The sequence below is a fragment of the Fibroporia radiculosa genome, assembly GCF_000313525.1.
Source record: "Fibroporia radiculosa TFFH 294 genomic supercontigs, scaffold419, whole genome shotgun sequence".
Classification (NCBI taxonomy): Eukaryota; Fungi; Basidiomycota; class Agaricomycetes; order Polyporales; family Fibroporiaceae; genus Fibroporia; species Fibroporia radiculosa.
In genome coordinates, this window is record NW_012133203.1 from 38,748 (window position 1) to 54,366 (window position 15,619).

The 15,619-nt window shown below is 50.3% G+C and overlaps 3 protein-coding genes across 3 annotated transcripts; 2 read left to right on the forward strand and 1 right to left on the reverse strand.

The window, feature by feature from the left end:
- Positions 1 to 1,316: 1,316 nt before the first annotated feature.
- Positions 1,317 to 3,396, forward strand: FIBRA_00939 (uncharacterized protein; the record flags this gene model as incomplete). Its single annotated transcript, XM_012322825.1, has 4 exons — positions 1,317 to 1,569; positions 1,624 to 2,152; positions 2,208 to 2,922; positions 2,977 to 3,396. 4 exons carry the CDS (start codon positions 1,317 to 1,319, stop codon positions 3,394 to 3,396), a joined length of 1,917 nt encoding a protein of 638 aa, XP_012178215.1.
- Positions 3,397 to 5,008: 1,612 nt separating this feature from the next.
- Positions 5,009 to 5,530, reverse strand: FIBRA_00940 (uncharacterized protein; the record flags this gene model as incomplete). Its single annotated transcript, XM_012322826.1, has 4 exons — positions 5,009 to 5,148; positions 5,222 to 5,281; positions 5,357 to 5,408; positions 5,471 to 5,530. 4 exons carry the CDS (start codon positions 5,528 to 5,530, stop codon positions 5,009 to 5,011), a joined length of 312 nt encoding a protein of 103 aa, XP_012178216.1.
- Positions 5,531 to 5,764: 234 nt separating this feature from the next.
- On the forward strand, positions 5,765 to 10,459 carry FIBRA_00941 (uncharacterized protein; the record flags this gene model as incomplete). The annotated part of the gene is made up of 18 exons (XM_012322827.1): positions 5,765 to 6,050; positions 6,107 to 6,181; positions 7,978 to 8,033; positions 8,087 to 8,336; positions 8,391 to 8,405; positions 8,459 to 8,696; positions 8,755 to 8,795; positions 8,851 to 9,014; positions 9,086 to 9,182; positions 9,233 to 9,288; positions 9,348 to 9,536; positions 9,584 to 9,643; positions 9,703 to 9,730; positions 9,783 to 9,802; positions 9,854 to 10,036; positions 10,089 to 10,159; positions 10,220 to 10,310; positions 10,346 to 10,459. The coding sequence occupies 18 exons, from the start codon at positions 5,765 to 5,767 to the stop codon at positions 10,457 to 10,459; spliced, it is 2,034 nt and encodes a 677-aa protein (XP_012178217.1).
- Positions 10,460 to 15,619: the final 5,160 nt, after the last annotated feature.

A 15,619-nucleotide genomic window follows, 5' to 3' on the forward strand; every position in this document is an offset into this window, starting at 1 on the left:
GCCGAAAAGTTAAGTGAAATCGAGATACTTGCAGGAACCACGAGCAGTGTGATGCAAACCGGGCTGTATCAGATCAGTGGCCTAGGCAGGTGCACATGAACCGGGCTGAATCAAATTGGAAAAAGCTAGACGAGTGTGTACAGTCCGCAGCGGCCGTAAGCGCATAGCCTAAGGAGTAGGACGTCAAATGAACAGGACCCAAGGGCGTCCGCGGCACTGGCAGATATCTTCCGTAAGCTCTCGCCTGAGAGGATCCGAGCGACAGGGCTGGGGTGGCCGGCGAGGTGATAGGATAGAAGGTCGCCATGCGAAGGGCCGTTAGTGGTGTAAACGCCACGCAGGGAGAGATGATCATATGCGAGCAGACGCGCCGGGTCCAGAACGGCGAGGAGGAGGGCCGTTGGAGGACAAAGGACAAGACCCGGGAAACTAATAGAAAGGGCTGGAAAATATTGACAGCGACAGGTGAATACAATTATGGCAAGGGCAAATGGCGAGCACGAAGGGCCGGGATCGCGGTGTGGATCGGGCCATAAAATTGCTAGGGGCGGGAGGTAGGACCATTTGCCACGCACGGCCTGAGTCACGATCTGAGACTGGAAAATGGCATGGGGACGGCGAACGGGCACGGAGGCCATGGGCACGGAAGAGGCACACGCTGCGAGGGGGGGCGCGCATGGCCCACAAGTAAAAGAAATAAGTAAATGTATTTGGACCAAGACCAAGAATGCTGATTAGGAGGCTGGCCCCAATGTGGTGCACCCATGGGACACACACAACAGCGCGATCGGCACGCTGGCGTATGACGGTTTTGATGCCCATGCCCAAATCGGAACACTAGATGAGAGTCTCAACAAAACCCAATCTCGGGCGGAGTTCCACTCGCCGGCTCAGCCACAGGTCCGACGTCTGGCCGCGAGTCCATGCCCCATGTATGGCAGGCGCAGGAGTCTGCGTGCTCCGTGTATGGTGCGTGGGATGCAGGCAAGGCTATGGGATATCCCTGCGCCGGGATGCCGAGGGGGGCTGGACGGCGCGGCCGGGGGCTAAGGTGGAAAAAGGAAGGAGGCCGGCGTCGGAGAGGGAACGGTCGGGGGCGGGGATCTGGAGGATCTGAGGGCGGAGGACGTCGATGAGGGAGCGGCTCTCGCTGGCGACGCAACTGCTTGACTGCCCAGTTTGTTTTCTCCGGTTATTTTCAGCCACTTCCACCGCTTTCCTCGTTTGATCTTCACAACTGCGTCACTCGCCCTATAATATGTCCTCCCTGGCCTCCGCCGTCCCTCTCTCCTCCGCTGCCTCTCTTGGTCTTTGCCATGGCTCTTTACACTCCTCCGTCCTTGCCACACTCTCCCCAGTACCTCTCTCTTCCTCCTCCTCCTCCTTCTCCTCTCCCAACCGAGCTCCTCGTTAGTTGGTCTTCATGGCGTCCCCCCAAACCCGAGCCTCCCCTGACCCCCCCTCTCTCAAATATTCCTTCCACACGCGTCTTACCGCGTCATTCGCATTCAAAGCTTGTTCTTCCTTCCATTGCCCATCTCGACCACGCTTTATCGCGCGTTCTGCCTGGTAAGTCGCGTCCAAGAGCTCCCAGCCCGCCACAAGTCCTGAGTTTCTGCCAAGTGACGCCGCCACAGTCCTCCGACCCGCGCGACTGCTATACCTCCTCTCTGAGGCTCCCTGCCATCTCTCACTCTCATCCTCAACCCCCATCTCAGCCGCACGGTCTCTCCGCGACAGAGTCTCTTCCTTCTCCTTCCATTCACCTGGACTGGTTTTCTACTTCCGAACAGCGCTCCTCGCAGTTCATTGCCGAAAAGACTTGCGAGATGATTTGTTACCTCTGGTTCTCTAGTCTCTCAGAGTCCTCCTCTCCCTCAAAACGGAATCGCATTGCGTCCGAAGATCAAATTCCGTACATCCCACCTAGTAATTCTACGACTGCGTCGCTTCAATTTTCAGTATCGCCGGCTTTCATTCGTTTCATGCAAAAGGTACTCGACACAACCCAAGTTAGCCAGTCTGTAATCGTCCTTTCACTACATTACATTTTCCGCATGAAAGCCCGTAATCGTTTTACCTCCGGTCAAGCCGGGAGCGAGTACAGAGTAGCTATCGCTGCGCTTATGATGGCCAATAAATTTCTTGACGAGTGAGTCCTCCCTAGCGCGTGCTTTCCACCTCAGCTGAAGTACTATCACCCCTAGCAATACATACACGAACAAAACATGGTCTGAAGTTTCCGGCATCGATCTAGACGAGGTGAACAGAATGGAGAAGGAGTTCTTGCTAGGAATTGACTTTGGTTTATATGTGGACAAGTCCACATATGATTCGTGGTTGAACCTACTCCAGGGACTCGTGATGGCGAAAGAAAGGGAGTTACAGCAGTGGCGTCGGTCATGGCGGCCCAGTCGCTCCTTGCACCGGAGTCATCACCCACGGCAACATCCTATCCATCTCGTTCGTTCGCATTCTACCTCTCACCGAGCGCGGTCTTCGTCACCAAAGCGCTGTTCGTCCAATACGCACACGCCGTCTGCATACCCCATGCAGATTGATTCGTATGCACCTCCCACCCACGCCGCTTACTTACCTCCGCTGGTGTCGGGCTATAAGCGGTCTGCTTCTGACGCATTTCACGCATCGGAAATGCCGTCACAACCTGCGACGGAGCCCCCGCGTCGGTCTATGGGTCTCACCCTGCAGATTCCGGAGCTCGAGCATTCAAGCGGCTGTTCCAGTGAAAGCTCAGCGTCACCCAGCGAACCACTGCAATCCTTCGCCAAGTTGTCACTCGGCGCTTCGCCCGTCGACAACGGGGGCACTCAATGGACGTCCGCCGTGGGACAGTACGATGTACCGCGGACTCTGGTTTCGGCGTACCGTATTGATGATACGCGTACCTACGCAGTCCCTGAGGTAAGCCGACGTCACTCACGACAGTTCATAGTTACTGATGCTGCCATATACTAGAACTTGTACTTCTATACGCTGTCCTGCTCGCCATCACAAGAAGACAGCGATATTCGCAAGGGCAGATTACGGTATCATCAGCCCATCGCGCATGGTTCCACCGCCCGTGAGATCCGCCCGACGGTGCCTATGGTCGTTCAGTCGGCGTGTGCCAGTCCGTACGACATGCACGTGCGTTTGCCTGTCGCTGCGGCTCTGCCTCCGTTCTCCAAGTTCTCTGAGCACCGGCCACGGGCGCACATGCCAGCTTGTTCCCAGCAGCACGACGCCCTGTACAGCTCACGACGGGCCGCGTACCCCTCTCAGACCTCTGTTCCATCCGCCCCTTTTGCCAACGCTGGTCCCCCGGGATTCCAGTTTTACTCTACAGCACCGCCGTCCTCGTCGCCATATTCAGGCTCGCGAGGTCGGCGTCTTTAATGTTCCTCACTAGCTTCGCCTCTGCATTTCCACTGATTGACGCATTCATGATGGCTCCAGCCACATTGTATTTTTGCACGTTACATGTAGTATCTTATTCTCTTCGAGTTGTCGCAGTTCTCCGGTTTTCTCTGCATCGCTATCATTCCGGCATTTGGCATTTTCCATCCACATACCCTGCATTTACACATCTGGACAGTCTGTTCATCGCATGTCTGACTTAGAATCCATCATTAGGCGATAGACATTCGCTGGCAACATTACTTATCCGTATATTGTAACTACTGTGATACGAAACCTATATGAAGCGACATCTATCTGATCTGCAACAGGGCCTGGTGCTGGCGCTTGGCGTACGTGCAAACTTGCATGCTGATGGCATAGATCCGAGCAGGATGCACTCTCAAGATCCAGGAGGCAGACAGATTAGTAGCACCGAGTTCCAGGTTGCGTCGAACTCTTCCCAACCCCAAGTTGCTGTAACTGGGTATCATTCATCAATTCGGCTTACTGCTACTGCGGGCCTTCTGATTTCGATTCTGTCGTTGGGGCGCGACCACAACACCACGGCCCATATCTCGCCACGTACGCTGGCCGGTGACCGGTGAAGGCTCGGTGCGCCACATATCTGGTACCATGTGTATCCGGACACCACACACGCTTTAAGCTGAGTGCGCAGCCGGGCCAGGGCAAATGCAATCTAGCGCCGCTCTGTCTGCGCTATGCTCCCGCTTGAGTTGTATCTCAGGGGCGCGGCCGCGCTCCGACTCGTCACATAAGATCTCCGAAAAACGCGACAGAGGTGGGCCAAAAGTGACTGCCACATGCTTGTTTCGACTCTCGCAAAGCGACGTCCACTTGCGGCTGCACGCGGGCCCGTGCAACACGCATTGCTGCTGCTGACTGGTCTCCCCGGCGAGACATGCGCAACCTGCGGAAACGTGAAACTGAACGAGATACGGTTATACGACTCGGAGTGACGGTAGCTGAGTAACGTCGCTGCAGTAGCCCGAAGCAGCCTGGTGACTTCTAGCAAGTGCGTGGAGCCATCAGATATCGATCCGACAACGGCCTAACCTTGTGCATCCATTTGTTTGCTCAACGGTGAGGTACAACTGTGGTTCCCAAACCAGACCCCCAAGCAACTCACAAAGGGACGGCCCTTGGGGGCGGTCGTCCATACAAAGCACACGTATTCACTGCAACAGTATCCGTGGTCATCATATCTGGGGTTGCCGTGTATTTTAACAGCGGATCAGGTGTCAATGGGATCGTGGCACAGGGGACCCAGGATCCTAGCGTGCTCAGTTGACGCATAGGCTACGCTCGGTTCAGGAGGCTCCAAACAATAAACTATCCCGAGGACCTGTCTAGATGATCGTGAATCATCCGTGCGCGAGGGCCATCAGTATCTCCGGTGAGCACTACATGACAAATGAAACATGCACCGAAGTGACGGGCAGACTCAGTGGCAAAGGATGCAAAGCGTCTCCATCTGAACAGACGTCCTTGAGGAACGCAGGTGTGGCCACCAACAGATTATCTGGGACCCCATCGTGATGAACGCTCTGGTGTGGAGGCTTTGTCATTAATTCACTGAGTTTGTATCAATCTACCGGGTATATGGCGCCTGCACAGCTTCGCTGGCCGTGCGTTCGGACTTTGCCTGCGAAGCAAGCTCTGCACGCATGCGGGCGAGGTTAGAGGAGAGAAACGCCTGGGTGAATTGATATCCGGAAAGCGCGCCGGTCACTGCCAACAGACACCAATGGCGTCAAGAGTTCTAGGGAGCCGGTCAAACTCCGATGGGTGTCACTGTACTCACGCAGACCACAAATAATGGCGGTGTTTCTGTTGAATCGGAAGACCTTCGAGCCTAGTATTGCTGACCGTCATTGAACGGCAGAAGACCGCTCAGATGTGAGAATGGCGATAAGCCGTAATGGAAGAAGGGACTTACCACCCGCCAGACCTGCGGAAAGACCTGCGAATAGACCATCCTTGCGAGCTTCCTATGGAACCGTCGTGTATGCGCATTAGTCTTCACTCAGCGCGCTAGGGAAACACCCGGTACCTTGGAGCACCTAACCACAGCATCAGTGGGCAGATTAGACACCGTATCAACGGCAGACATGGCAGCCTCGTGAGCACAACAGCTCAGCAGATTGAGACAATGGTGTGGATATAACTCTTGCCCGCGCGCGTTTGCGAATAAACCTTACGCGCTCGCGAATTGTCACCCCTTGTCACTGTGACTAGTGTTGTGACGGGACGCTCTGGACCGCTGAGTTCCTGGCTCACGTCTCAAACTCGTCCCTTGATGTTCATTGTCGATTAGCTCATTGAATTACCACAAGGCGTCCAGACGATGTCCGCTAGCAAAAGGAAACTGCCCCCTGGCGTCCAGGACATATACCAGGAGATCAAAGGCATGCTAAGTACATATACGGCACAAACTCACCCCAATTATATGCGCCGGATTCTAGACATTCTGATCAATATCAAAGCCAACTTAAATGATAACAAGCGGAGCGCTCGGTCCACTATTTGCACCGAACTTCAGAAACTAGCGTCACTCGCTGAATCGTTCACAAAGCAACGCCCGCGATCAAACAAGGACTGGATTCGTCTGGCTGACGACTTGGATCGCGAAGGTATTTGCGGAAGAACTGATACGGTCGCCTGGCACTTTCCTCGCCTTGTGCTGTAGGAGTTCATCTGTGGAATGCATCCGCATCGATGCAAGATGCAGGTGATGAAGAAGGTCAAGCCGTTAGTGCCACATGTGAGTGTCCTTTGACATCGTCGCACCGTACCCTGCGTGCCCTTACTAAGTACCGTAATACCCGCTTATTCACATGCGCAGTAAGGTTGGCAGGCTTCCGTCTCATCGAAGCCGGGCTGGAGCAGAAACCTTCGATGGATAGTAAGAGTTTCAGCCTCCTTAGGTCAAGCATAGAACATAATCCGGCTTCTCTGTCACAGCTCTCATCCATGTGTTACGGCTAGCAAGCAAAGCCGGTGTAAGCCTGTCGGGTGCGGCTGATACGATCTCATCTGATACTTCAAGTTGATAGTATTTTCCGCCCGTTCACAGAGACTGGCAGCCACGATCTCGCGAGCGCTCTATTTACGTGTGCGGCAAAGGTGCGATAGTTCGAGCGGGCCTGATTCATCATGTCTCATCGCCATGCTCTAAGTATGAGGACAGTTTGAGAAAGATGGATGGCTTGGAGAAGTCGCACGCTCAGTCTCGCACACGCGCAATCGTGTTATATTATTCTAGCAGAATGGAAGCGGTGAGTTACGTGATGTTTGATCGGATTGGAAAGAGCCGCAGAGTCTCCGCGCACTATTAACCTCGGTCTCCAGGCTTGGAGGGAAGGAAATGATGGCATGGCCACCTTTATGCTGCAAAAAACCCTCGGTAACCGCTCGCTATGACGTATGACAGCCTGTGACTGATCAGATTCACTTTTTCAGAGAACGAAAATTTAGCTCAATTGCTACCTCGCGATGTGAGATACTTATCCCTTCTTTTCTTGGCTCGTCGATGCTGAGTCATATAGCGAGAGCTACTTGCGGCAAAACTGCTGGAAATAGGAAAGTCATTGTTGAGAAGCGCTCATAACAGCAAGCCTACGGTAAACACTCCACACGCGCGCGATTCGGTCCAGTGGCTTCAAAAGGCATTCTCCATTGTAGAGCATCTAGAGGAATCAAGCGACGCATGTGGGAAAGATATCAAAGTATGTATTTTCTTCCATGTGGCCCTGTGATATGCGTAACAATCTCGTCAGAGATCCATTTTGAGAAGCCTTGGTCAGTCCATACCATCTTTGGCATATTACATTTCCACCACGGTTCACAACGTGACCAGCGCGAGCGTACTTCCTATCTTCTTCCGAGGATGCAGAGAATCTAGTCCGAGCGGAAGCCTCCTTAAATGAGCTGATCCAGTCCCTTGATGGTTGCTCCGAACCCGTGAGTAGTTCCGCTTGACAAGTATTTCATTGTGACATGTAGCATCATCTTCTAGACCTCACATGAATACCAACAACTAAGATGGATGAGGGTAGCTGTTCTAAAAAAACAGAAGGCAGCATACCCTACACTGTTAGATGGTAGGCCGCATTCGAACACTTTAGGTTGTCCTGACCCAACTGTTCAATGACAGCGTTCCAGTCTCTAATTGATCACATGGAGGTGACCGAAGACAACATAAATGAGTGAGTTCATTTCAATTTTAAGGCAAATTTGAGTGACGAGGGGGTTTCAACAGTGTTTTGCAAGAGCTGCGAGGACTTGCACATGATCAGTGAGTGTTAAACGATATTTGGATTTCATTCTCCGACTAGATGAAAATGGTAGCGTCCTTGTTACGGCGATTCATCGGCACTGTCTTCAGCGGATTGCGGAAGGAAAAGAGCTTCATCAGATTGATCGGATTCTCCTTTCGTTGCTATTTCATTGCTCAAAAGATGTGGACCACTCCCGAGCAATGCAAGAGATATCCGCTGCCTTTCAGTGTGAGCATCTCAAAATGAGCGATCCGGTTCTTGTTATCTGATTTGGCGAAAGGTCTCATCGGCGCCGGTTGCGAGCTCTCTAAGATATCGGCTACGGCTTGTCTTATGGTACGTGGCACCGTGTTACTGGTATAGACCTCAGACTAACTGCCAATGGACAGCTTCTGTGGCAATTTGGCGATCGTCAGTATCAGGCGAAGCGCTGGTCGGAGGCTGCCGACTGGTTCCTGGCGGGCACTAGTGGGGTCTTTGAGAGTATTTCGGCATTGAGTAACTCCAAGTGCTTTCGCAAAGCAGCGCTCTGCTACATCCAACAAGCAGAGTATGCCAAGGCAGCAGCGGTGATCCGCCGATGCTCGCAGGATGAGGCGGCAACACACTACCTCCAATTATTGACCGCTGTTCACCAAGGTATGCCGCCAAGTATATTTGGTGCGTCGCATTCGCTAATGCAATTCCATATAGGCCTTGAGGATGAGGGTAAGACAGTTGTTGATCAGCAGTCACACATTCAACTTGATCTCCTTGTTTAGCAATAAGTGCAGTTAAAGCCATGGTAAAAACATCTGACTTCAATCGGAAGATGCTGATGCTTGCTACTACGCTTGCAAACGAGTCCAATATGAAATCGCTACTTTTGTCGGTGTTGGAAGCTTTATTGAATACGGTCCAAAGCTGCACCACTCCGGATATGGATGTTGAAGCGATCACGTTGGTTCGATGTATTATCAGGCTTGTATTGAAAGTCCTGGCGGAACCTGCATCGGATCGGTGTGTTATTCCACGTCACCAATGCCTCAATCCATTCTCACGGCCATATGCCCAATAGGACATCGCTGATCCCTAGATTAATCAAGCATTTCAATACCGGTTTGTTTCTCTATGTGTCTGATTTACTTTGTGGAATGACTTAACGGACACGAAGCACTCAAGATAATTGAAGGTCTGGACGCCCAACAGAAGGTCACGATGGTCTCCAGGGATATTTCATGGTTGTGGCGTACTGCGTACAACTGCGCAATTCAGGGATGTACAGAATGGATGGAGCTGGAGGCCAACATATCGGACTTGTTCGATATCGCGAGGCAGGTGTGTACCAAATCATCACACTACTACATTACAAATTTGTGGCTCCACGAATCTGACCTACTGGTGCGCAGCTACTTGAAGCATATCAAGACGCTACCCTGACGGATATCGATGTCGAAATCCACATCCACATTATCAACGCCTCTTTTGCCGCTATCGTTGGGAGAGGTAACGCCGCATCTTTAAATCGATCAACTGACTTTCAACCTTGTCATCAGTTTTAGCAGTCCGTCGCCTCGCCTTGGGTGATATCGGGGATAATGACCGTGCACAGGTGAAACACTCTGAGACATTGTTGTGACGGTCTGGCTGAATTTGACTCCGAAAAACCAGCGCGTTAAGGAATTGTCAGACGATATTGTATCATGCAAGAAGCGTATTCAAAATGTCATTAACACTAGTAAGGTTTTGGTTGACGACGAAATTTTGCGGGCGCAGTCTTTGCTGCATGTGCTACGTGTTTTTGAGGCCGAGGTGATACACCAGATGAAGGATTGGTCACGGTTACTTTTAGTTATTCAGGTGTGTGAGGTCTGGAATCCGACATGTCAATTTTGACATTTTTGCAGGAAATTGTTTCTTCGGACGCCCTCGCCGTGAACACATTCGAGGCTATCGTTGATATTCTCGTATGCACTAGATCCTTCTTCACACTACGTTCACTTACTGATTCAGCACCTATTATTAGTGGGTCGATAAGGAGTGCCCCGTAGACGGTAAGGACCCCAATCACGGGTCAGGTGGGAGCACCATTGACAATGTCCGCAGTACTCTTCACAGCGCTTGAGGTATCTTCACTATCCACAACAAATATATGCTGCTTAGCTTCGTTGCTCTAGGCCATCCTCCACGCCAGTCTCGATCGCGACTCACTTTCGATCGACAAGTTCTCTAGGTGGTTACGAGCTATATGCACGATGCTTCTGTCCCGAAATACTCCCGCAGATAGGGCAAAAGCGATTGGATATGTCGAGCAGGCTGTTCAAGTCCTCCAGAATTGCACAGCTGAGAGTACTTCCGAGGTGATGATCTACTCGGACGCAAGTCGTTTACTGATACCTCATGCTCCCTCAGGGCGAGTATCCCCTAGACGAGCGGTATTGGGTGCTGGGCACGTCTTTTAATACTGGCATTGAATGTCTACAGTTTGTCGCTTCTTTATATTCTTGTGTGAGATGCTTGGCTGTTATTGATCTCCTCAACAGTGCATCATCGTTGGATGAGGCGAAACGATGGTTTGAAATCTCTACTACAATCTGTCGCTTCGTGCCGGATGGACGTACTAGAGCGGATAAGGTTCGTGTTATTCATGCTTTACGTTCATTCGTTAGATAGTAACCCACGGTGAAGATATCAGCGTCGTATTCTCAATTGCTAGAACGCTTTGCATCTGGCCCCGTGTCTCTGCCGACCTGAATGAAATGGCTTCCTGGAGGAAGTTCTGAGCGTCTCACGAGCTGGCCATCTGTCCTCTGGTATTTCGCACCTTCCCTATTGGTTCTTCGATCCTGCCTCCTGTCTAGGTAAGCTCGATATTGCTTGGCGACCGAATAATGCTACTGTTGCTCTGGCGAAACGGAAGACTTGTTCATTTAACAAGCTGGCTTCGTTGTATCGGTTCTCATGTATCCACATCCCGCTATATCAAAACATGTTCAATTGCAATCCGCGGGCATCCGCACGGTTTTTTCCGACTATCAAATTTCGGAGTATTTGAATCCTGAATTCTTAATTGCGCCGTCTGTTGTGACAGTGGCAATGCGCGTGAGATATGAGATTATTCTTCTGCATTTGGTCAGTAGGACTGAGCTTGTATAGTGTAATCGCTTCCGCCAGCCCTAATACGTATGGTTCTCCGTTTCAAACACCATATGTGAGATCCGAAAGGCGCTATTATAATGTCACCCCGTATAGAAATCGCACTGGAGGATAGTCAGCCGCAGCATGCTCTCTCTTAGTGGCAAGTTGCCGCTCTGGGGAGTCCGGTGATCGATTGGTCCAACTTGAATGCGAGTGAACGGATATCCACTGCAGATAGCCTCCTATGACAGCATCAATGCCACATTTACAAGCGCAGGGACGATACCATATCCTGGCATCTGAACCGAGTCGGAACTCTCACCGTTCACTGTACAAGCTTCATGGAATGCAAACACATACTGGGCTATCTAGGGTATCGAACAATTGGACCCTGAGCGTCACGAATTCTGGACACGGCGTCGCCTTTCAGCGGCGCCATTTGAGCAAAAGCAGTTATCTGTGGCCCGAGGACGATATCAGCGTGGTGCCGGAGGCATCTTACAACATTATAGGTACTTGTCTCACAGTACGTCACAAGGTCCATGGGAATCGAGTGGCCTCACTACTAATGTGCCAGAACTAATGCACTGAATCAGATCACGTACTATAAGCTCAATTCAACGCGGGTGAGAATCGGCAGACCTTGGTCCGCTGTATGGGCAGGTAGCGCAGAACCACAGCTATTGTGGTTTCAACTTCCCTGCAGCAAACGGCCTTGGTAGGCTGGACGTTCCATCGCGATACAATGTCCCACCGGCGGCGGCGCCAATTGAAGCAGTAGACGCCACATATCCGCAGAAGACAGAGCCCTGACTCAGTGAATGATAGCCCGGCGTAAGTTCCAATTACTCGAGGGTCTAACAAAAACGCCTTCACGAAGCCATTTACCAAATGTTCCGAGTAAGAATTCAGTCGCAGAATTCCGAATGTCATCACGATGCCTACCTCCAGCCGAATGGATTTGTCACGTCACGTCAAATATGCTAAACATTTAGCAAATGACAGCTGAGAATAAAGTTTCTAAAGAGCGATTGTGCCGCCAGACGCCACCTAGGTCCCGACATCGGACCATGATTGGCATGAAGCACAGTATTCGCGCTTATTCTGTGGCTGCACGGCGCGTTTTGCGCGTCCATACTTGAGATAGTGCCTCATGAGACTCGCAGTGTCGGAAGTACGAACGGGACAGGGCACTCACGAAGTTCCTAATGCAGATATACGTGTGGCCACAGTGGACTGAATCCCCTAGCCTTTCATTCCGGGTGAATGAGGGTTCAAAGTCTCAGATGTGGCCAGAATGCCCATTTCCATATAAGCATCGAGTGTTCTATTCTCATTGCTGCCGATTGTCCGGGAGCTTCTAGGAGCGTATGTGTACGACAATCAAGGGCCCAAGACCACCAAGCCTGATAGGACGAGACGAGGCCGCCTGGTAGAAGAGCAAGTTGAAACATTAGATACCGACGCATTAAGATAGCCTGTTAGTGAAGCTAGATTCCCTGCGTGTTAGATGGACATGATCGTGCCTGTCACAAAATCACCATTTTCTTGTAAGTAATGGCAAGGCGTTGAAAAGGCATCGGAAAAGTGCCACCTGAATTGAGAAAGCTTTTATACGCTTGCAAAATGGACCTTTCCAGACCTAAGTTCCTCACTCTGGGGAGATGGTCATCTCTTCGCTGTGTATGTGCCCTTCAAGTTGGATGAACGAACTCGGAGACTCACATGCTAGAACTTCTAATACTTGCGCTCACCTCAACTGATATCTCCACTCGCCGCTGTGTCTAGGCCACTCGAATCTTAATCGACGTCGATGCATTGAAATGGACAGGACAGAAGCGGCAACTTTCCATTGGGCAAATTTATCAGAGAAGCAAGTTTTGTCTCATTCGGGTCACCACTGGAAAATTTTTGAGCCCTATACTAGTTAGTATGCCACAAGTTACTATACAGCATCTGAAGTTCAGCTTCCTGAAGGAAGTTGATGATCTTGCCCGACTATTCATATCGTCGGTCGCCGCTTTCACGAGAAATTTTACGCTGTCACAGTGGTAGTCAAAGAAGGGGCATTGCAAGCATTACTCTCCAATTCTGAGACCAGAAACCATGGATGCTGCACAATCCTTCTGATTTGAAACTCAATCTTACGCCGTCGTGTTAACCAGAAGTAAAGTGTGAGTTCAGAACAGCGGAAAATAAGCCTCGCTCGAATGGGCTGGGACTCCACTTCAATTGGCGACTTCGCACTGCGTACTCATTATATAAGGTCGTCTCACTTCAGGGAGCCGAGAGGCTTCAGTTTCGTGATCAGCCCAGTGCGATCGGCTGAGACTTCAGCGACTTAAGTCGGGCTTAAGCCCCTCGGCTCCCTGAAGTGAGAACTTGAACTTAGTTTTTATGACGTTTATCATTGACGGGCAGATAGTCCAGATCCGGTACGTAATCTGGGCGCCGTTCATGGCGCTTTCCTGTACTCGGACTCTCAGGCTCACAATGTCAGCCACACGCACACCGTTTCCCACTGCGTGCTGAACCTGGACGCAATTTCTGACATTGTCAAAACATCTGCGAACTTCGAACAAGACCCTGACCTACATGTCTTGTTGACTCGAGCCTCACTGTGTCTGCATGGCAATTGAGTACGCGGGTCATTCATCACACACATTTACCCGTTTACTAAATGCCATGATCTCGCTTCGCTGTTTAATTCCAGGCATTCATCCCCACGCCTTTGCAATTTTCTAATGCATTATAGAGTACGGAATTCCTTGTAGCTATGCAACGGGTCGCTGCTTGTTTATTTCGAGCGATCTCGCTGCTCAACTGCTCCGTCGGCGATCGTACTGAGGGCTTGACTGTGCCGTGTAAACTCTGGAGTTGCGAAAGGCTTTAGAATCTCTCCTGCGGCTAGATTGTGTCCCCAGAGGAACTTTGACGTCTCCACTGAAAGTGGGGTGCAAACTGTCGAGGGCATCAAGGTGAGAAATTGCATTCTGTGGAAATATCATCCCGGAGTTTGTTGAGACCACAGGCATCAGCTTCGTCCCTAGTCCTAGGGAAGTTGCCTATAAGAGATTCACTCATTGCCAACATCCATCCATTACACATTTACACTCATTTTATGTCGTCGACATCAAGCACTGCTGAAGTCGCAGCCGACATTCGACTCTAGTCAGTATGAGACCCTTTCAAAAATGAGCACCGGTGTTTACTATTGATGGTGTCCATCTATCTTAAGCTATGCATACGACTATTGCACCGCAGTCGCATCTGGTTAGTATTAACATTTCATTTATTGTGAGGTTGTGTTCATTCATTTTCGTGATATAGCTGTCATCTTATATGACTACGCTCTTACTATTTCGCGAGAGGTCAACACGATCTGGAGCGCCCAGCCCACCGGTGCTGTGCTGGTGTTCTACTCAGGCAGATGTGCAGCACTTGCATACAGTATATTCAATGCTCTCCTTTTGTTGTCTTCCGGGAACGTCATGGTGAGTATCATATCCTTTTGGCGTCATGTACAGGTCAGGAACTATGACAGAGGTGGGATTTGCACAAGAATATGAGTCAATGATCATAATAACGATGAATGAGCCCAGCTGTGAAGCAATCGCTATAGGCAATGAAATTCTGATATTAGTATTATACACCACATGGGCAGGTTAGTAGTCTACGAACTGATGTCCCATTTGTGTTCTGATACAACACAGCCTTTTCTTCTCTGCGAGTGTTTGCCACAACCGGCCGGTCATGGCTATTATCAGGACTAACGGGATTATTAGCATTGGCACCTCTCGGTGCAGACTTGGTGAGTGTCATTTGTGGCCGCCTGTTATCCAGCGGATAAATATTTGCTAGGCCATTTATGCGCAGTCTTCATATGGCATCTCGTGGGCACCGATATTGGGTCAGATATGCGACACCTCATACAACATGTCAATTGGAGTCATTGCCAAGTGCGTACTAAGTGTATACGACGTTAATGTTCACTCTTGACAACATCTATTACAGAGGTGTGTCTTGTCAAGGTAGCATCTGAGCACTCAGTTTTAACGCATTGGTGAAAGTTAGTATTGTGGCTCGAGCATGCCTCATCGCATCCGATATTCTTGTCCTTTGTGCGATAATGTTTTATACTCGAAACATGAACAAAACAAGCCTTGCAACGACTTCGTTGTTGAGAAGAGATGGTAGGGGTACCCGAGTCTGCTGAATACAGACAGTTGCTTATGATGTGGTCACGATAGGTCTCCAATACTTCTTGTGAGATAATTGCGTCTTTAAGGGATTTGCGCTTACACCAGCGGTCAGATTATTGCTTTTGCTCAATGTTCTCGATATGGTTTTATTCTCAACAAATGTATGTCTGTTTAGATTTCCAAGTGATGTGTCATTACGCTGAAGAATACACAGGTTTTTGAGAATGTCACTTCAAGTTTTATAATCCCGTATGCTTTGATCTAATCAATCATTCCTACGTCTCATTTCACGGTGAAAGGATCACGTCTATCGTTGTATCAAGATGCCTTATAAGTCTGCGCGAGGGCAGTAAATCAACGGATGTTGAGGTAGGTGTGAAAATAATATCCAGTATTTCGTGAACCACTCACTGGTAGTAGTCCCAAATGTCCACTATGAACTTTGCTCGAAGCCCCACGGATGTAGTGAGCTCAGATCAAAGCGCAGGATGTTCCAATGCAACCGGTGAGAATTCGGATGAACTTGCCAGGATTGGTATGCGTTTGTTCTGATATATTGTATTCAAGGTCCGGTGGAAGGTGCCTCCGAGTCAACAGACATCA